General features: G+C 35.4%; 1 protein-coding gene across 2 annotated transcripts in view; it reads left to right on the top strand.

The window, feature by feature from the left end:
• The window catches only part of LOC150092849 (cysteine and glycine-rich protein 2-like), a 77,070-nt gene that overhangs the window by 17,529 nt on the left and 37,235 nt on the right, over positions 1-22,306 (top strand). For both annotated transcript variants that reach the window (XM_090414530.1, XM_090414531.1), the window contains 2 exons: positions 9,988-10,097; positions 16,847-17,024. In XM_090414530.1, the coding sequence (XP_090270656.1) occupies positions 10,001-10,097; positions 16,847-17,024 (275 nt within the window). In that variant the 5' untranslated portion in view covers positions 9,988-10,000. The remainder of the gene's footprint in view (positions 1-9,987; positions 10,098-16,846; positions 17,025-22,306) is intronic.

Here is a 22,306-nt window from a genome sequence, read left to right as displayed (position 1 = left end):
ATCTATGCAAGTATACTTGAGAAACGGTTGAGAAGAATTGTGGAAGAAAAGCTTGGTGAAGAACAAGCTGGATTCAGGCCAAATAGAGGCTGTCAGGATCAGATCTTCACTTTACGACAAATAGTCGAGAAAGCATGGGAATATAACAAAGATCTGTATTTAAGTTTTGTCGATTTGGAGTTATATGGTGTCAATGGGGCATTATATCAAGCAATACTTAGTCTTTATTTGAGTTGTAAGTCAGCAGTTAGAATTGAAGGAAGTACAGGAAGATGGTTTAATGTTAAATCTGGTCTGAGACAAGGATGTACATTATCCCCTCTGTTATTCATTATCTATATGGATCATATTATGAAGGAAATGGTATTAAACATGGTATCAAAATTGGAGATGTTAATGTCAGCTCTTTGCTTTATGCGGATGATGTTATACTTCTAAATAAATCCGTTACAATTCTGCAAGATTCTCTGACTAAATTGAATAGTTGTTGTAATAGATATGGTATGAAGGTCAGCAATAAAAAGACAAAGACAATGAAAATAGGCAGAATCGTTGAAAATGTCAACTGTGTTGTGAATAGAGAACCTGTGGAACAAGTAAAACATTTCGGCTACTTAGGCACGATTTTTACTGAAGATGGTAAATTAAATATAGAAATAGACAACAGAATCAGCAAATCTGGTATGGTGGGAAGTCAATTGAATAAATTCATATGGAATAAGAGAGAAATTAGTCGTAACACTAAATTAGCTGTGTACAAGACAGTGCTCAAATCAGTTTTAACTTATGGATCTAAGAGCTGGGTCAGAATTAAAACACTTGACCAAAGACTAGAGACCACAGATATGAGAGTCCTGAGAAAGATTAGAGACATGAACAGATGGCATCAATGGCAATATCATATTAAAAATGAGGATATTAGGAAAGAACTTGACATTGTCAGCATCCAAGAATGCGTTAGCAGAGCTAATCTCAGGTGGTATGGTCACTTAAATAGAATGGGAGAGGAAAGATTAGCAAAACAAGTGTTCTCTGCTAGGTTGGCAGGAAAACGACCCAGAGGAAGACATATATATAGGTGGATTGATACGGTACAAAGTGCCTTAGACGATAGAAATATAAGATCTGATAATGTTGGAGTCTTGACAAGTAACAGACTGATTTGGAGGAAAATTGTAGATAGGAAGTTAGTAATGATGTAATTTTTTCATGTAGTACTGTCATATCCTGTACACCCCTTGAGGGTACATGGCAGGAGTTTGATGATGAGAATTTAACACAACACACGTGTTAAAATAATTACTTTACTTAATATTAGGAAAGTAACATTTGACGTTTCAACTTCTGTATTGAGATCATCATCAAAAAAATACATATAAGAAACAAGCTATATGCTACTGCACTTTACAAAGGTAAAATGAATCTAAGCTGCTTATTAATCTTTTATCTAGCCTGACCTCTAGCGGGGAAAAAAATTAATAATATATGAAAAAAAGTTTTAAAAAAAAAGTAAATATAAAAATAAATTAGAAACAGAACTACATTAAGCATTTCTAAAGTCCTCTCGTATTGAGATTTCCTTTTGGCCTTGTTCTGGTTGCTATAAAGGTTGCAGATGGGTCCTCCACATTCTTGGAAGGATTAGTCTGCCATTTTTGTCCAGGTTTGGATCGTGTTTTAGTATTTCACAGGCTTCTTTAAATTTTCTCTCAAACCAGGTTTTGGGCAGTGTAGGGACTTGGTGCCTTTCCAGTCAATTCTATAGTATGTTTGAAGTGTGTGGTCTGATAGGCCTGTTTTTTCATAAAGGTATTTAATAATGAAAGAAAAGTTTTTTGATGTCTGGTTTTGTTAGCGTTCAGGCCTCACAATCATATAGTGCATTGCTCTATTTACTGGATGCAAAGTCCTTTACTGGTAAAAATGTTTCTTCTATTGTAGAATTCGTTTTTGGCCAAGATTATTAATGTGTTAATATCTGATTGGTTTCTTCCATCTTCTGTGATAAGACCTCCAAGATATTTAAAGGAGGATACCTGTTATATTAGGTTATTATTTATTTTCATTGGATTTGCTTTACTTCTAATTAATAGTTTTGTTTTCTTATAATTAATTGTTAGGCTGTACTGTGTGAAAATTACCTCCATCTTTGTCAGGATGGATTTCAGTTTGTCTTCATTATCTATCAGCTATAACTGCTATGTCATCCTCAAACCATAGCCAGTTAATTTCAATTTATTTATTGCCTCTTCAATGTAGAGTTGAAACAAACGTAGAGATTAACTATAGGTGAAAGAGAGTAACCCTGTCTTAGGCCTCTATGTATTCTTGCTATTGCGGTTTTTGTTTTATTGCTGGATGTTTCTATTGGGACTTCTTAGTGCTAGTAAAGATTAAATATGAGTCTTCTATCTCTCCAATCTACCTTCATTGTTTTTAGGAGGTGAAACATTTGGCTCCAGTCAATACTATTGAAGGCTTTCTCCAAGTCAAAAAAGACTATCAGTTTTTTGATTCGTCTCAAATCTTCTTTCGATAACTGTTCTTAGAGATAGGATTGCTTCTCTTGTTTCCTGAATCCAAACTGGTCATTGCCTTGCCAGTATACTCTTCAGCCTTTTTTGTTAGTCTTTTTTGTATAAGTTTTAGTAGTATTTTCAAAGCATGTGATATTAAGTTTATTGTTCGATGATTTTTACACATGTTTGCATTATTTACATTACGAATGGGTATGATACAGCATTTGTAAAGCATTTGGGAATGATTCCTGTTTCATATATATTCTTCATGATCTTGAAAAGATATGACTTAGTTATGTTTCCTGAATATTTTATTAATTCTGAGGGGATGTTATCAGCGCCTGATGCCTTATCTGACAATTCATTTAATGTCCTTTCAAATTCGTCTTTTAATGTAGTTGGAGCCAATTTCTTCCACATCAAGTCTTGTTTCATTTTCTATAGTCTTGGCATCTAGATCTTTGCACTATATAGATCTTCTAAGTACTCCTTCCATCTTTCTGAAATTTCTTATCTATAAGTATGTACTCCTGTTTATTTTTGATAATTGTGCTTCTTGTCTTGTTTTGTTGGCTTATTCCTTTTATAATGTTATAAGCCTTATCGATTCTCCAATCTTTGTTAAATCTTCTTTATATTTCTCTATATACCATTGTTCATTTTAAAAATTTATGGAATTTACAACCGTGTTAAAAAAAAAAAAAAACTTTTTTATTATCCCGACGTTTCGATCTTCACATCAAGATCATCATCTGGAGCATACATCAATATACAAGACAAGCTGAGTTACATTATTATTAACTGTAAGCTAAAGAAACAATGATTTGATCACATGTTATTCTACTGGCATGACCTAGTGGGGGAAAAAAAAAAATTACATCAAGCTAAATTCTATTTACGATGACAGGAATAAACATTCTTTCAGATGGTTTTCTTTCAGAAACAACGATGTCCTGTTTTTAGTATTACAATTCTTAATTTTGCTTTTAAGATACTGGATTTTCTACAGTCCTATTTATAGTTGTTCTTAGTGAGGAATGTTCTGTGGGTCGAATATATACCTGCCATATGTTTGGGATTTTTAGACTCTTCCTCGACGCTTTCCAATCTGAACCATCATTATTGTTCAGATTGGGGTGGTTGATAATAATATCACATGCTTCCTTAAATTTCCGTTCATACCATGTTTTAGTGTGATGTAGACAGCTAGTGCTTTTCCAATCAACTCTGTGTAAGGAATTCAGGGAATTCCTTAAATTCACGGAAATTTAAGGAAGCATGTGAGATTATTATCAACCACCCCAATCTGAACAATAATGATGGTCTAAAAATCCCAAACATATGGCAGGTTTCTGAAAGAATGTTTATTCCTGTCATCGTAAATAGAATTTAGCTTGATGTAAATTTTTTTTTTTTTTTTTTCACTACAGGTCATGCCAGTAGAATAACATGTGATCAAATCATTGTTTCTTTAGCTTACAGTTAATAATATAACTCAGCTTGTCTTGTATATTGATGTATGCTCCAGATGATGATCTTGATGTGAAGATCGAAACGTCGGGATAATAAAAAAAAGTTTTTTTTTTAACACAGTTGTAAATTCCATTAATTTTTAAAATGAATGCTGATCACCATGTAACTCTAAAAGAAAAGATATACCATTGTTCTTTTGCTTCTTTACGCTTTCTGTTTATCATATTTTTTATATGTTTATATTTGTCTTTGCTTTCTTCATTTAGGAAGTTTTGTGTTTTCTTCTTTCATCTATTAGGTCTAGAATGTCCTGGTTAACCCATGACTTTTTTATTTGCTTGTTCCTTATATTGGCAGCCTTGATGATTGTATCCTTCAAGTGAGTCCATTTTTTTCTCTCTGTTTTTCTTTTCACTCTCCCCAGTTTTAATGCTTTCATTGGTTTGCTGTTTTAGTTTTTTCTAGGGTTTTCCTCTGTTTTCAGGTTATTTATGTTCCATTTGGGCCTTTTCCTTGGTTGAGATGACGGCTTTTTAAATTTCAGATTGCATTTCAATAAAACCAAATTGTGGTCACTGTCAACATCAGCTCCCAGGTAACTTTTGCATGATTTTACTTGATGTTTAAATTTATTTCTTGTCATAATATAATATATTTGGTACCTTCCTATATTCCTTGACATTTTCCAAGTATACCTTCTTCTTTTTGGTACCTCATACTAGGTATTAATAATGATCCGATTGAATTGGTGGCAGAACTCCAAAAATCTATTTCATTTCAGCATCCAAGTCCATACTTTTCCTCCTCTCTGCCATCTTTGCCTTCACCAATGATCGCATTCCAATTACCCATGACAAAAAGATCGTCTTCCTTTGTGGTGAGTTTTGATGAAATTCTCCATATCTGCATATACTCTTTCAACTTCATCATCACTGTGGTCGCTAGTAGGCATGTAAACTTGTATTATTATTATTATTATATTTGTTGGTTTTGTTTCTAGTTTTATCATTATCAATCTGATTCTACATTTTACTGAGTTGATTACTCTTCTTCCCTATTCCTTATCGACAACCACTGCGACTACATTTTTTGCTGTCCCGTCACTTGAATAAATGATTCTGTAATCACCACTCCAAAAGTCTCTAGTTCATTCCATCTCACTAATTCCCGATATGGCTATTTTTAATCTATCCATTTTTCTCTTCAAATTTTCCAATTTGTAGGAGGGTTCTCACATTCCATGTCCCAATGAATGTAGGATTCCACCGGTTTACGGCCTGGGAAGCCTTGCTTCTTCCTCTGCGTGCACAAGTATTGAGCCATTGTGCACTTTACTATCTCTTAGAATGTCCATACTAACTAGGGAAAATAGAACAAGGTAGTATCCCATTGCCTTCCTTGTCCAGCAGTAACCTTCCAGAGAGACTGTGTGCTAGCTGTTTCTCGTTCTTCATGATTGTCCACCTACCACAAATTATCCTTTACACTGTTGTCACTAATGGTGATCTTCCACTGATCAGGATGAAAGTTGTTGTTGCTGCTGCCCCAACTCCCAGCAGGCTGTAACTTATTGAATGGCAGTTAAATCTTGCCATGCCACTGTCTATCTCACTACTTCCTGTTGGTAGGTTCCATCCCATTTTCCATGACTGCTTATTCACAAGTTTCCCTGTTTATTTGCAGCTAACCTCTCTATCCAGAGGCCATTCCCCTATCTACAACCTGGAGACGTGCTTGGCAGCATGTGATCCATGTCCTAAGTGGTACTGCTAAGTGTACCAAGACATGCAATTTACAAACAAAAAAAAATATATAATTGGTGAGTGGTAGATGGCATTGTGTGTTGGTAATGGATAGTATTATAATGTGTAGATAGTATTGTGTATTGGAGGATCAACACGCAACATAGTATTCGTCAAGCTTTGCGAGTACCTTCCAGTGTCCTTGGACTCCTTTGAGGTGTCACTTAATAAAATGTAATGTTTGAAGAGCTTTTCTCTTGGCACCTTAACACAAGCAATATATGTGAATAGCTTTCAGAATGATGCTGAAAATGTTTCATACAAGAAAGTTTACAAGTTTAAACTTCCACATGCTGAATACAACATTCGATCCATTTAAAAAAAAAAAAAAAGTTCATCACCTTGTTATAGTACATAAGCAAGTTTGTAAAACATAAACTCCCTTTAACAAATCCATGCTGACAAGCTCAAGGAATACCATTGTTATCAACCCACTTTAGTATCCTATTGTTATAAATGTTGGTTCCTTAATTTATCATGATTTATGATGGCATTATTTAGGTAGGGGACATTACTCTCTGGTTCCCCTTTTTTATGCCCTATTGATACTCAAACTACCATCAATTCTATGGCCGTCACTTAGATTGCCTATGTGTGTGAATTCGATAAATAAAGGAACTGCCTCTGGATAGAGCCAATTCCTTTATTGAAAATCTGGAGCTGTCTCCTCGTTGGGTTCTGAAAAATTTGTTTGTTAATGCTGTGCCATCCAGAACCCTTAGATCAGAAAAAGCTTCTTAATCAAGGAATGAACTCTGAGTGACACACAGTTATACAATTTATATAATAAGTTTCCAGGTTAGCTAAATTCCTTATTTTAAACTCTCATTGCAGTTGTGGTCTTCCCCAATTAATTATTTCCATTCAGGTTCTATTTAATGAGTGGTGCATTGGATTCATTCATCAGGCAGTTTGTTAGGTAAAAGAAAAGGGTTTTTTCATCAAACTATCACAATACAAAATTACAAGACTTGTCATGTGACTAAAGTAAATCTTTCTCCTAAGTTAACAGACTTAACTATACAATACTTCAGTATTCTTAGTTGAATTCTACCACGAGACTATTAATTCTGAATCAATTCGCTGATTTTTAACAATCGAATCTACAATTTCTCTCAATGTTTAACTTGTCAAACTTCAAGCATTACTAAACTATAACATACTATATACAAATTATCACCACACTGTATCAAAATTCACTCTCATAGATAAAACATTCTGATTTCAGGATAAGCCCTAAAGTCCTGTTTCATATCTTATATAAGTCCCACTAATATTTCTTGCACATTAATACACACAAAGGGAACTAAAAGATTCGTACGTTACCGGGACCTTCGGACTTCGTCGGGTCTATCTCTCGATCCTTACAATTCTTTCCACAGCTCATTCCTTCTTCCTCACATTTGTCTTTCCGATGGGCCAGCCTGGAACTCACAATCATGAATTATCCTCTCCGATGTAGACGAGAACCACTCTGCTTAAGTTAGTCCCCGTGGTCTAGCATGATGGTCAGCTTGCATTGATTCTTCCCGCTTTACTGACGAAATGCCTGCACTTGGCTCACTACTCGGCTGCATAACTGTGTCTAGACATCGTTTCTGTTGACCACTCTCACGCATTCATCTCGGGGAATAACTCGAGCTGGGCCTCTCGAGTGACCTGTGCCAAAGTTGAGAGAGAAGCAACCAAACCGAAGAGCTCTGAGAGTAAGACTCTACGAGAGAGAGCAAGCTAGCGTTGTCAAGCCTTTTATATTGTACCTTGAGCGGCGCTCCTCCAGCATCATACCCTTCCGCTCAGCACTACTCCTTTTGCATGCGGTTCCGGTCCTTCTCCTCGCGTCTCCCAGGAAACTCCTGCACGCAACTTACTCCATGCATACGTGACTGCCGTGGGGCATGTTACTAATCTGAATGTCTCATTTGTAACTTTGAACTCAATTTTACATACTAACATAATTCTCATCAATTTTTCTTCCATTGTTAAATTTACAAGAACAGGTAATATTATCTTACATAGAACAGTTCAATATTAAAAGAGTTTATTTAAATAATTTTCAAGCAATTAACATCTCTACTTATATACAAGTATTTCTCTCAGTGATTTGATGCTTGTTAAATCCTGAATGAGATATTTTACAACGAAATCTCTTCATTCAAGATTTAACACTATGTTTCACCAACCTCTCCAATACCTTAACTAAAACTTCAGATATGTAGATCAACCTATAATTTGTTGACTTAGCCTTATCACCACCTTTGTGAAGTGGAATCATTTTGCCTTCTTTCTGCTCCTTTGGGACTTGTGCTGTTGCGAGACTTGTTAAACAGGTAGGCCAAGACTGATGTTAACTGCCTAGAACATTCCCGCAAGACAAGTGGTGATATATTAAATCCTATTGTCTTTTCAACATCTAGCTTACCTAACTCCTCATATACCTCTTGGTTGCTCATCATTAAGTCTTCTTCTCTACACTTAAGCTTCTGATTTCACACTGAATATGAAATACCTTGATGAATTGCTTACTGAATACCTCGACTATATCCTCTGCAGCAGTTGCCAATCTCCCACTTTCATCCATTAACATCTTACCATAATCATACTTGCCACATATTGAAAAAACTCAAGAGTTTTTCTTGATTTGATTTGCTAATTTCTGTTCGTAGTGCACTTTTATTGTTACCAACTTGAGTCAGTCTACAGGCCTGTGCTTTAAATCATCTTGTACTGCCTCTAAAGTGCTTTCTTCCAGAATTCATGCTTAATCCCCTTGTTCATCTATTTTATACCTACTTTATTCAGCCTTTTGATCTTCAGAATACATTCACACATTGATGTTGTTAAGTATTTCGTTGTCAGTTCCCAAGCAGCATTTATTTACCACTCAACTCCTCATTCCATGCTATAGCTCCAAACTGTCTCCTAAGCTTGTCATAATCACCAACCTTGTACTTCCACATGTATCCTTTCCTCACAGAAGTCTGCATAGCCACAACCCATGTGATCACTTCATGATCACTCTCACTAACTGGAAGGAAGTGCAAAACCCTCTGCAATTACATCCTCTGAAATGATCAGATCCAAAACTCTCTCAATCCTTGTGTGCACTCCTTTATATACTGCCTGAGATAGTTATCGCTCAAGAACTCGAAATTCATTTTCCTTATTCCCAAATGCTATCTTTTCATTCCAGTCTATACCTTCATAATTAAAATCGCATATAATAATCGCCCTTTCCTTGTTTACTAACCAAAATTGCTTATATTTATTCATCACTACCCTCCACATCTACTTGTATATATATATGTCACTCAGTCTATGAAAAGTTAAACCTATAGTACGTTTTAATGGGCATGGGCTGAGGGTTATAATCTGGCAATTCTACCTCTAGAAACCAAACATGGAACTTAATTTGCATGGTTATACAAATTAGCCAACTACTAACTTAGCAGATAAGTGTTGCCTAACTTTGTTTAAACTTGATGCAATGGCTTGGCGTAATGGCTCATTCTTTCAGGATTTCTAACAAAATTATCATCCCAAACATAAGGCATAACTTTGGGAAATATTGCATTACTGTAAATAAGTAATTTATATTAACCGAATTTCTCTGTAACTTACTCCATGCTCTCCATATGCATTTCATTAAATTTATGAATGTGTCAGATAAAAGATTAACCGAAGTACATTATCATTTGCCATATATGCCTAATGAAAAGCTCACTACCACTTGAAGTGGTAAATGGACTTCATCATCCAGTGTTAAACACCTACCTCTTTTATTGGGGAATCTGAAGTGGCTTGAAAATGTTTGATGTTCTGTTCAGCACAGTTAATGGATTATCTAACCATTAATCCATTCATGATACTAAATGTGCAGAAGGTTTTCTTCAGTTTTGTAGTGGGATTAACCAAGCCCATGCCTTGTCATCAGTGTCCTCTTTTAGTGCTAGCTGCAATTAAATGACATTTTTTTTATATATACAGAAATAAGTAATTAACAATATCTCAAATGAATGCATCATAACTAATTTCTTAAAATGAACCACCATGCTGCATGAACTGTCTTTTTAGCCTTTGTTAATAAAAGTTGTAATTTACTAACAGTAATTTTCATCATTACTAGTTGTTGATTAAAATGAATAAAGAAAAATTATTTTTTTCCCATAAACGCTTATTTTTATTGGTTTCAGTTGCAAGATCATTATGCCTGGAGTGTGTGCACGCTGTACTAAAACTGTTTATTTCAATGAAGAGAAATTAGCTATGGGAAAGTTGTGGCATGTTCATTGTTTTTGTTGTGGTAAGGTTATATATATTAAATGAAGATTATTAAATGCTAATTTAAATGAATAGCAGTGTCTAAATCATCTGTTTAATTAGATATTCACATTTATCATATTGTGCAGTTGCAAATATATTTTGAAATAGCTGAAAAACAAAAAAATTGTTGGGATACATAATGCACATAATAAATAATAAATTTCGTGTGATGATACTGCATTTCCCCCTTTTTACGGGAGTTCACAGTACCATCTAGTCCCCCCCCCCCCCCAAATTTTATCCGGGCTCCGGAACCAGCATAGGCTAACGAATCAGACCTATGGCTGGGTCAGTATTCCTGACTGTAATCTGTGTGTTCTCAGACCGGTTTGCCTGCTTGCAGGATGAAAAACACCAGATAAACTGGCAGGAAAAACCCTGCTGTCCACACCCAAGACAGGCTAACTTGGCTATGGCTGAGGAAGATCCTTAAGTTCCTCACGTCATTAACGAGAATTGAACCTAGAACACTCCTTCCCCAGGCATATGGTTGCAAAGCACAAAGCCACTAGGCTAATCGCATGGACGAATGCACATAATGATGATAAATCATGATTATGGTGGCTTATTCTAATACTTACTTACTTAGACTTGCCAGTATTGCATTTAAAAATAAAAAATTCTTGACTTATAAAGGCAGTTACTGCAAATATTTCCTTTCCTTCTTTCAAATGCTTTATGTGAAGTATTAGTAGGTTATTCAGTTGAATTAAATGTTATTAGAGGTAGGAAAGGTAGGGAGAAATAATGTCCGTAAAGGATAATAAAATACAAGAATGGATGAAATATATAGAACTCTTTACTCATATCAGACAAAACCCAGAAAATACCTATGAACAGATGGAAGGTCCATGCATTCTAAGATCAGAGGTAGAATATGTGCTGAACTCAGCTAAAAACGGTAAGGCCTTAGGCCCTGATAGAATACCAGCAGAAATAGTAAAGTTATTAGAAGGCGACAACATTACTATATTAGTAAAGCAATTTAATAAGATCTATGATATAGGCATAATCCCTCAAGACTGGTTACAGTCGACCTTCATCATGCTACCTAAAAAAGTAAATGCGAATACTTGTAATGACTATAGAATGATCAGCCTAATGAGTCATATTCTCAAAATGTTTTTGAAAATAATTCAAAAAATAATGCAGAAAATGTGAAGACACAATCGGTGATACCCATTTCAGCTTTATAAATGGTTTGGGAATGAGAGAGGCTGTTTTCTGTTCTCAGATCTTATTCCAAAAATGTAGTGACCAAAACAAAGTATTCATTTGCTTCATCAACTTCAAGAAAGCATTTGACAAAGTCCAACTTACTAAAATGATTGAATTATTAAAAAGAATTGGATTAGATGGTAAAGACATCAGGATCATTAAAAACTTATATTGGAACTGTCTTACTATGGCCAAACAGGCAGGACAGCCAATATCAAGATATCCAAACACAGGGACTATGCCTGGTTTCACCAATACATCCACTCAGGGAATGCTGATCATGCATTGGACACCCACCACAGAATACCCTGGAAGAAGGCCACTTTATTACACTGTAGCAAGTACAAGTATGAAAAATTATTCCTTAAACAGCCTCAGCTCTGAAAAACTTCTGAGACCTCAACAAATCGTTGCATGAGACTGCCCCAAATTTGTGAAGCTTGCATTCTAAGAACATCAGCCCAACAGCAAAACAACCCAATTTAGCTTACTAGGGGACACCTTTAGGACTCGAGGACCAACTTCAGTTGCCTTTCTTCAGCCCCATTTGCTTAGTGCCTGCATGCACTTATCATTATTTTGTGATCCCTGAAGATGGCAATGTAATATTGCTGAAATATAGCTAGTTATTAATTCAAGTTTTTATAATTAATAATATAGTTTACATTGTCATTTTCTTAAAAAATAAATAAATAAATAAATAAAATTAGAAGTATGGCTAACCAACTTATAAGCCTATCTACAAGAATCATGTTAAAGTAATAATACCTTCTTAATTTAAACCAAGATAATTACCCAGTGTTTTGACCTTCGTATTAAAGTTATCATCTGGAGTACACTTGTGTATACAAAGAGACAAGATACATTATAATCCACATAGTATGTATGGATTGTAATTAGTATCACTAATCAGGCCTCCATAGCTCATCTGTTTCAACGATACCCTTTGTTTGGAAAAAGCCTGGGTTCAAATCCGGTCTAGGGTGCAAAGAAGCTTTATCAAGGCTTTTCAACTGTAGGTGAGTTAGCTGGTCTCATATGGAGGTAGAGGATTTTTTCTCCCAGAAACTGTTTTTTTTTTTTTTTTGCTCCTCAGAACAGGCAAATTGGCCATTAGAACACCTGCAATTAACACACATAATACACTGGCCTCATAGCCTGAGTTGCTTTGGCCATAAATCTAAATTAACCAAACCAGGCTAATCTAGTCAACTATTAGCACTCCTAGCCTGACCTCTGATGAAGAAAAATAAATAAATAAAAAAATGCACAACACAAAGTAAAGAAAATAAACTATTTAGCAAGTAAGAGGAAAAAGAACTGTGGTAGAATGACTTTAAACAATGCTCATGGTAGGAATGTGACTGAACCAAAAGAAGTAGAGTTGCTGAGTGATCATTTTGCAAAGGAGTATCATCCAGGTGGTTTTATAGTTGCTGATGTTACAGGGATGCATATCAACATTGAGGTAGTTGAATAGGTGTTCAGCATATTAAAAAATATAAATATGCAAGAGAATTGGCATTTCTTCCAATGTTGTTCAATCTAAGTCTCAGCTCTGGCAGGGTTCCAAGAGAGTGGAAAGAGGATAAGATAGTACCATTGCATAAAGGTCGCTCTAAGACAGAGGTAGCAAACTATAGACCAATTAATATACTAGGAGTGATTGTTAAAGTAATGGAAAAGTTGGCGAAAGGTAAAATACATAAGTGGGTAGATAGCGATGCGATACTCTATAGTGGGCAGCATGACTTTATAAAGGGTAGGTCCTGTCTTAGTAACTTATTCACATTTTATAATATAGTGACAGCAGAATTGGATAAAGGTAATGGCTACACAATGATATTATTATTACAAAAACTGGAGAGGATCAGAATGGATATAAGGCTAGTAGCATAGATTGGCTGATGGACAAACACCAGAGAGTAGTATATGGTGGAGTGGAGTCTAGGAAGTCTACAATGCCACTAGTGAACCCTGAGGAATGTCACCACTAGTGGCATTCCTCAGGGTTCAGTACTAGGGCCACTATATTTTATTTTAATTATCATTGACATAGGGAAAGATTTAAGAGCAGATATTCAGTTGTTTGCTGATGATGCAAAACTGGGGAGAGCAATAGTTGATAAAGGTGTTGTAGATATCCTGCAAAAACAAACAAAAAAACATCTAACGCCTTTTTATTCCCGTATACGGGAGTAGGCGAGGCCATTTAGCCCTATCTAACTTTTGGAAACTGAGTGGGCAGTTCAATCTCCACTGGTACCCAATCAGAGACAGATGGCCCAAAGCTATCACTAATTAAGCGGTACGCAGTGAAGAGAGACGGCTCAAAAGTGCCGCCATCTCGTGGTCCCTAACCCTAACACAATATATTTAATGTCTGAAATAATGTGGGTTCTACGGTCGATTTTCTTGAGTTTACAGGACGAAAAACCCGAGTTTCCAGGAGGAAAAACCTGCTTGCCTGTGCCAGAGATCGACTAACTCGGGAACCGGTCGAAAAAAGGCTTAGAAAAATTTCCTCTAGTCGCCGACTAGACTCGAAACCAAGTCTTCCTTCGTGCGGCCAAGCGCTGTGGTTGGCAAACGCCACATCCACTGAGCTACACAGGCTCTCCAGATATCCTGCAGGATGATTTAAATAAATTGACATTGTGGGCAAAGGATAATGATTGTCAATTTAATGTTGCAAAATGTCAGGTTTATGCACTTCGGGTTGAAAAGGTTGTGTATGGTGTATCATATTGATGGTATTGGTTTGCAGGAAATTGATGAGGCTAAGGACTTGGGGACAAAGAGTTGGTTCAGAGGCATTTGCAAAAGTTAGTAAAATAGTTCAGCGAATTACTTGGATGTTGAAAAACACACTAACAAGCAAAGATAAGGAACTTATCCCTCTTATAAGGCTATGATTTGACCACATCTTGACTACTGCACACAGATTTGGTCACCTGGGTTTCTTGGAGACCAGAAGGTGGTTGAAAAGATTCAGAGACAAGTGACAGGTCTTTGGAATACTTCCTACGAAGATAGGTTGAACGTTTGTGAGTTACAAAGGACATGATAGAAACTTTTAAGATGTTAAAGGGGTTTTTATAAAATTGATGCAAGTGAAATTTTTCAATATATCATAAATAGTCAGAGAACTAGGGGACCATCCATGGAAGTTGTGTGGGACTGTGGTTAGTAGGGTTATGCAGACTGGATTTTTTGCATGGTGAGTGAGTGAGGTGAAAAGCCAGAATTGGTTGAGAGTTCTCTTACTGTGAAAGGAGAGGTATGATAGGATTTGTGTGTATAATGGTTGATTTGGGTCTCACGATGAGTCTCTGGACTCCATGGAGATACCGTTAATAATAAAACTTTAGAGCATTGTACTTGGCAAAGATGATTTATTAGTTAGTTTTAATGTATCTACTCTTTTCACAGATGACTCATTCAGTGACAGTTCTTTTGACAGGACAAATTATTGTCCATTATCAATGTTTTGGTTGCTTCGTGTGGCAATTTTACTTTCAAAACAAGAAGGTATGGTAGTATGGCCAAAGGTAAGTACAGTTCAGTTCCATCAATATAGTAAACTAATGAGGTTAGGGACTTGGGTGTGATTGTGGATGGGGAGTTGAATTTTAGAGGGTATGTTGCAAAGGCAGTCAAAATGGCACATCAGATTACGTAGTTGTTGAAGAACATGCCAACAAGCAGGGATAGAGAAGTTTTTGTTCCTTTTATAAGGTTTTTAATAAGGCCACATCTGGACTGCTATCTGCAGATCTGGTCATCTGGATTCCATGGAAATATAAAAGTGGTGGAGAGGATCCAGAAGTGAGTGACAAATTATTGTGACAGATCTTCAATCTATTCATACAGGGAATGCTTCCTGTGAGAATTGATTGAAGATCTGTAGGCTTCAAAAACTGTTGATAAGCAATAAAAGGAAACACGATAGAAGATGTGTAATCGAAGGAATTTTATAGGATTGACACTAAAGTATCTGTATAATATGTGAATGGGTGTGTTCTCATTAGGTTCCAACTGACTTTCACTCTCAAACTTGTCAAAATCTACCAATTACTGTTCTCTTAAAGATAAACTTTCTACCTTTTCTCTATCTGGTATTTATTGTAATCCCATATTCTTATACATTTGTTATTACTTTGGTTAGACTGGCTACTCAGTTAAGTTACAGATTGTTCAAGACCATATTTGGCTAATAAGATAACAATTTCGTTTTGGTTTATTCTTGAAAAGCATGAGAAATAATTTTTTATTATATTAAAATAAGTTCAGTGCTTTCAGATATTTTCAGTAACATAGTTCCTAATAGTAGTGGCTGTAACTTGATATACATATACTTATGCATATTGTATATCACGTTACATGTATAACAAGTTATCAAGTACAAAAGACATCTAGATATGTAGTTATAATCATCTGTTTGCAGTAATAATGGTTTCAGATATTCGTATCTGTGGTTTCACTTTTTTTTTTCTTCAATTAAGCATTCATCTTTCTTACTGTGATAAATGTTTCTTATTTCCTAAGTCATAAAATATGTCACTTAAAGTATCAGACTGTGTTAGTGCCTTATGCATACTTTGTTTCTTCCTTGAACAGCTAGGAAGTCTTCTAGTGTTTTATGCCAAGAATAAAGTGGTACTTTATTTCTCTATCCACCTTTCTCAATCATTTAACCTCTCAAAAGCAAGACAAATAAAAATTATTGCATCAATTTTCATTGAAAATAAACAAAGATTCATTTTGGTCACCAGACAAATGTATATTTTAGGAATGCTCAAACAGTTTGGTCATATTTCTGTCCCCATGCCCACATAAAGATGTGTAAATAAACATATCAGCATCATAGTGAGAAATTATATCTGTTAAAAATTGGATCCAGGGCTTAATTTTTACTAGAACATGGCACTGTTCTAGTAAAAATTACTACCAGTAATCTAGTAAAAATTACTACCAGTAATCTAGTAAAAATTGACTACCAGTAATCTAGTAAAAATTGACTACCAGTTTCTTTTTGCAGTGGATCGGGTTAGAAAAACCTTCACATACTTATTGCATTCTAGACAAGATTTAAATCATGTTTTTTAGTAAAGGGTTCATACCATTTCATCCTGTGCTCTGCAACTGCTTTAATTTGTTTTTAAATAATAAAGCTGATTGTGTTTTTTAAGATTAATATATTTTATTGCTATCATTTCCTGTTATGTAAAAAAAAAAAAAATAGTGCTCAGAGCACTCCATATGCTCACTTAGATGAGAGTACTTATATGCCTAATTAATCAGGTTAAGAGAAGTCTGACTGCAGATGACCATTTCTGCAGTCAGACTTCTCTTTAAGAATATCACCAAGTATCTGAATATTTGAAATCTCAGTATTAAAATTAAAACACACACATGCATATTTGATAAGTTCCTTGTGAATTAATACATTTAATTGCATTTTTGTAGCAATTTGGAACAGAAATTCAGCTGATATTTTGTTTTCTCTAGCCAACAGTAAATGCAGTCGTCGTTTAGATAGCAACAACCTTACTGAACATGATGGTGAAATCTATTGTCGCTCTTGCTATAGTAAACTGTTCGGACCTAAAGGATATGGATTTGGGACTGGTGCTGGAGTTCTTACCATGGATACAGGTGATGCATATAGAAATGGGCCCCCAACGAGGTAAATACAATTTTTTGCCTGTTATACTAAAAAAAAAAAAAAAAACTTTATTCTGAGCCAAACAATTACATATTGTTTAACTCTATAGCCATGTGAGTCCATGTATTCCTTACATTGACTAAAATGTAGGTGTTCTTTGTCATATATGTCAGCTTGGAAAAAATAATTTATTTTTTGTAGTGCTTTAATCTGTCTTCATATAAATTTTGTACTGCTTCTTTAATATTTTGTGGTATTTGTTATAGTTCATCTCTTCAGTCTATTGGGCCATTTTACAATATCATATAACTATGTATGGTCAACTTTTACTAGAGCAAATCCTGTTATAACAGAGCCATCCCAACACTTGAAGCACCATAGGTACATTGTAGTTCTAAAGAGCTTTAGTTTTCTATTGGTTGTAGTGAGAGTTGACTGTATGTCATTTATATCTTGCACCAGCTATTAAATTGCAAAAATGATCATAATTTAAAAATCTGAATCTCTTTACAATTGTTTCTCTATGTGCTTTGCATTATGGGAGATACTAAGGCAAATGATCAGAACTTACTCCACCTTTACCACGAGTTGTCCCAGTCCTGAAAATACTTCAGGTGCAAACTTTGTTTGCTTACACTTGGATAAAGGATTAAACCAAATATATAATTGGTAGCATAGCCAAGTGAAAAAACTTTCATCAGCTATCTCTAATCCAGAGAATTTTAATAATACAATGTTGACACCTTTTAGCAACTGGTATATGGTGATGTGACTTCTGCATTACTTCCACCTTAGTATCACCACCTCTGGGTCTGGCTCCCACTTGATGAGACCTCAATAAAGGTCGAAACCAGTCTGGGTAGTGGCCCTTCCCTTAATGCATAGCATTATACATGCCTGCAAGGAGATATGCTTTGCATTACGAGAGAGATACTAAGGCAAGTGATCAGAACTACTCTACCTTTACCATGAGTTGTCCCATTCCTGAAAATACTTCAGGTGCAAACTTTGTTTGCTTACAAACAAATTTGGATAAAGGATTAAACCAAATATATGATTGGTTTCTCTATATAGGTTAGTATATTATTAGTTTTGGTTTCATAACACATATGATTGGCACTTACATTGTGCCCGTTATTGATATTATTATTATTGTTAAAATGAAATGTAAAGCATTTGAGATTTTGATGTACTTACTCTATTCTGATAGTTACATTAATTTCAGTCTTCTTTATTGTAACTCACAATTGTTAAGTGTTAAAATCTTTTGTTCTTTGTGAAGACATTCTCTTTACACTAACGAAGACAATGTATCAGCCATTACTATGTAACTTCTTGCTTGCTATTTACATTAAGCGTGCATGCTTACTGAGGAGATTGATGAGTGTGACAGCTGACAGAGAGAGAGAAAGATTTGTCATTGTGGTAACGAGGAAAACAAGTTGAGAGAGAGAATGAAAATTAATGATGGCAACCAGAGAATTTTGTTGTTAAGAAGTTTTTAAGAAAACATGACAGTCAGGAGGATATTAATTGAAGATTCCAAAAAGGAATTGTAGCACTTTGAATCTTTAAACTGGAAGAGTTGATACTGTCAATAAGTGTTTAGTAAATAAAAGAAGATATTTGGAGTTGACATTCTAATTCATTGTTTGAGAAAACGCTGAATGAAAAGTTTCATCTTCTGTCTTAAGGATGCTGGATCTATTTGTTTTTCTACTGGAAAAAGTGACGGAATTAGTAAAATCTGAAACTGTAAAGTGGCTTAACGTGAAGAGCTCTGTTTATGAATTAGTAGAAGAAACTGTTTTTCTCTGGTACAAAAATTGGTAATTTGTCTGTCAAATTGAACTGCAAGAAGTAAGCATACTTATACTCCAGTGAAATGGGAGCAATGATCGAAAAAATTGTATGCTAAATAACAAATTAAGAAGAAGAAAAAAAAAAGGATCCCATCGCAGTGAAGAGGTAGTTCTGTGTTTCAGGAAAAGGGCCTAACAAGAAAACTGACTCTGAGCATTCTGTTGTGTAAACAAAGTGTTTAGTCTTGTAGACATAATTAATTACATGTGAAACAAGCCACTTATAGAAAGAGTCAGAGTGAATGATCTTTTTTTTTTTTTTTTATATAAGAAAATCTCTGAAGTGTAGACTTATTTCAGAAGGCTTTGAATCCAGTTAATTTTGTAATTGTCTGTCATTTTATTTAAAATGTATATAATTTTTAGTTTCATTAAATGTATACATTTTTTTTATTTGGTCTTGAGTCAGTGTTTGGGATTCTAAAAGAAATAGTTAACTCATTGTACCACTCACAGTTGAACTCTAGATACTAAACAATGTATTCATTCAGCCAAGTATAAAACAATCTATTTACAGAGATAAAAAAAATAATAAATAAATAACAAAATTATATTCTTCATCTGTCAAATGACTAACACTAGCATGCTGTATAGGAGGATCCTAATTACTATGAAATATTAGTATTATTATTACAAGAGACCTCCAGGGAATGAAGGACTTCAAGGTTGTTGGTATTTTTGTGCTTCTGGCATCTGCATGCCTGAGGTGTTTAATGAAGAGGTCCAGACTTAATATAAAATCATGCCTTGTTTCTTGTTGCACTTTTGAAGTTTTCTTATCATTTCAGCTGACTCTTTGAATGCTCTTGAGTAGAAACTGTAATCTGTGTGGAACATCTGTTTGTTGTCATAATACTTGATGTTCGGTATCTGTTGTATGTGCTGCCAATCGTAGTTTGTGCTTTCTCTTGTTCTCCACATCCTTCACATCCTTGAAATGTTTGGATGTGCATGTCTCACTTGGCATGTCTGCCCCATGAAACACAACCCACAGGTGCAGTTTATGCTGTAGATGCCAGGTTTCTTATTTGATGAATGGGGAGGTTTTGATGGCTTGAAGAGATTATAGATCTTGTTGAGGAGGTAGAAAGCAACCTTTTTATACCTTGTCTTTGTGGTAACTTTGAAATCTTGTCTGTGACTGACCATGTATATTTTCCCATATACTGGGTATTCGGGATAAATTTGACAGTTTCGTAAGGAAAAAAAATCTTCTTTGTATCTATTAAATTTAATGAATTGACAAAAAAACATTACAGGCAGAGTTAATTACAATACTATCAACAAGATTTACTCAAAATAACCACCATTAGCATCGATCACAGCTTCAATTCTGCTTCGGAACCTCGAACAAGCTGATGCTACAGTCTCCCTGGGAAGGGCTGCAAAAACTGTTTTAATTTTATCCATTAACTGGGCTTTTGTATTACTGGAAGTGCGATTGGTGTCTTTTTCAACTGCGCCCCATACAAAATAATCCATGGGGTTAAGGTCTGGGGAGTTTGGAGGCCAAACATTTGGACTGGTGAAGTCGTAGAAATTTTCAGACAACCATTTTTGACTTTTCCCAGAGGTGTGGCAAGGGGCCGAATCCTGCTGCCATACATACGGCCTACCATTGGCTACCCTTGTTATCCAGGGCTTGACTACAGTTAGCAACTCCACGAACAAAGCCCGAATTCCAATGCCAGGGTTCTTCAACACCTGTTCCTGCAGATTTGCGAGGAATTTTGCTGTACGAACGCAATCAGATCGTCTGCTAGGGATCTTTCTTCTTGCTACATCCTCGTAGTCACCATTGCAAGTCTCTAGTTCATGCCTGATTGTTTTTACTGTATTCAGGGAGCATTGGGCAGCAGTCGTAATATCCTTATTTTGATGGCGGGCACGAATCATCATGATACAAGTTATTCTCTTCCATGATTCAGGTGGGTTCCAGCTATCCATCCTTTCTGACATCTTGTATATGAATGAAGAAGGGTCCAAACTTTTAAATGAAGAGAAGTGTGTGTTAATACATGTAACTTACGGAAAAATATAATTAATTATAAATATGTCAAATTTATCCTGAACACCCTGTATATATATATAGCATATCCACTCTCCATCAAAGAGGCTGTGAGTTTGAATCCTTCCAAGGGCATGGAAATTTATGATTGTCTTTCACCTTCACATATTCATTCAGCCAAGTATATACGCACTCTCCCAACATGGACTGGGTTACCATAGTAGAAGTAGACCCAACTCTCTTGCAATGGGAAAGTCCTTCACCCTGTAGTGAATGGAAAAACAGGCTGATCATCATATATAGGAGAATTGATGCCCCCCCCCCCTTTGAAATCCTGTTTTTCTGGCTATCTAAGAAGTTGATGTAGTTTTTGTTGACCAGTATTCTGTTGTAGCCATTCTATGTGCTTAAGGGTCAAAGCTGTATAACTGAGATATGACCCCCACATAGCCTTTAAAGGAATGTGGGAGAACTGACCAGGGCTTCTGACCTGATGTCCAAATCCTCACCTTCTCGTGGTGCACCCTGTTTAGGTATCTACTTGGATATAGAACAAACAAAGATGGGCTGGCAATTTAGGATTTAGCCAACCAAATTGTATTTTTATTGGCTTAAACGATGTCAGACGATGTTATACTTCTAAATAAATCCGCTACAAGTTTGCATGATTCTCTGACTAAATTATAATAGATATGGTATGAAGGTCAGCAATAAAAAGACAAAGATGATGAAATTAGGCAGAAGCATTGAAAATGTCAACTGCGTTGTGAATAGAGAACCTGTGGAACAAGTAAAACATTTCAGCTACTTAGGCACAATTTTTAGTGAAGATGGTAAATTAAATATGGAAATAGACAACAGAATCAACAAAGCTGGTATGGTAGGAAGTCAATTGAATAAAATCATATGGAATAAGAGAGAAATTAGTCAGAAGACTAAATTAGCTGTATACAAGACGGTGTTCAAACCCATTTTAACTTATGTATATGAGAGTCCTGAGAAAGATTAGAGGCATGAACAGATGGCATCAATGGCAATATCATATTAAAAACAAGGATATTAGGAAAGAACTTAATATTGTCAGCATCCAGGAATGTTAGCAGAGCTAAATGTAGTACTATCATATCCTGTACACCCCCTTGAGGGTACATGGCAGGAATTTGATGATGAACTGTAGTCCTTATGAATATTTTCTGATACTGTACAAAGTGCCTTAGATGATAGAATGTTGGAGTCTTGATAAGTAGCAGACTGATTTGGAGGAAAATTGTAGATATGAAGTTAGTAATGATGTAAATTTTACATGTAGTACTATCATATCCTGTACACCCCTTGAGGGTATTACCCCTTCGTGCGACATAAATTTTTTTTGTTGATACAAAAGTTTATTCGGATGTAACTTTTTTATTTCGTTTTGAATTCTTTAAATTTTT

Source organism: Typopeltis vanoorti, chromosome 25 (assembly GCF_054136105.1).
Source record: "Typopeltis vanoorti isolate ZY-2024b chromosome 25, IOZ_Tvanoo_1.0, whole genome shotgun sequence".
Lineage (NCBI taxonomy): Eukaryota > Metazoa > Arthropoda > Arachnida > Uropygi > Thelyphonidae > Typopeltis > Typopeltis vanoorti.
The sequence above is the reverse complement of the archived record's forward strand: the minus strand, read 5'-3'. Positions and strand labels throughout refer to the sequence as shown.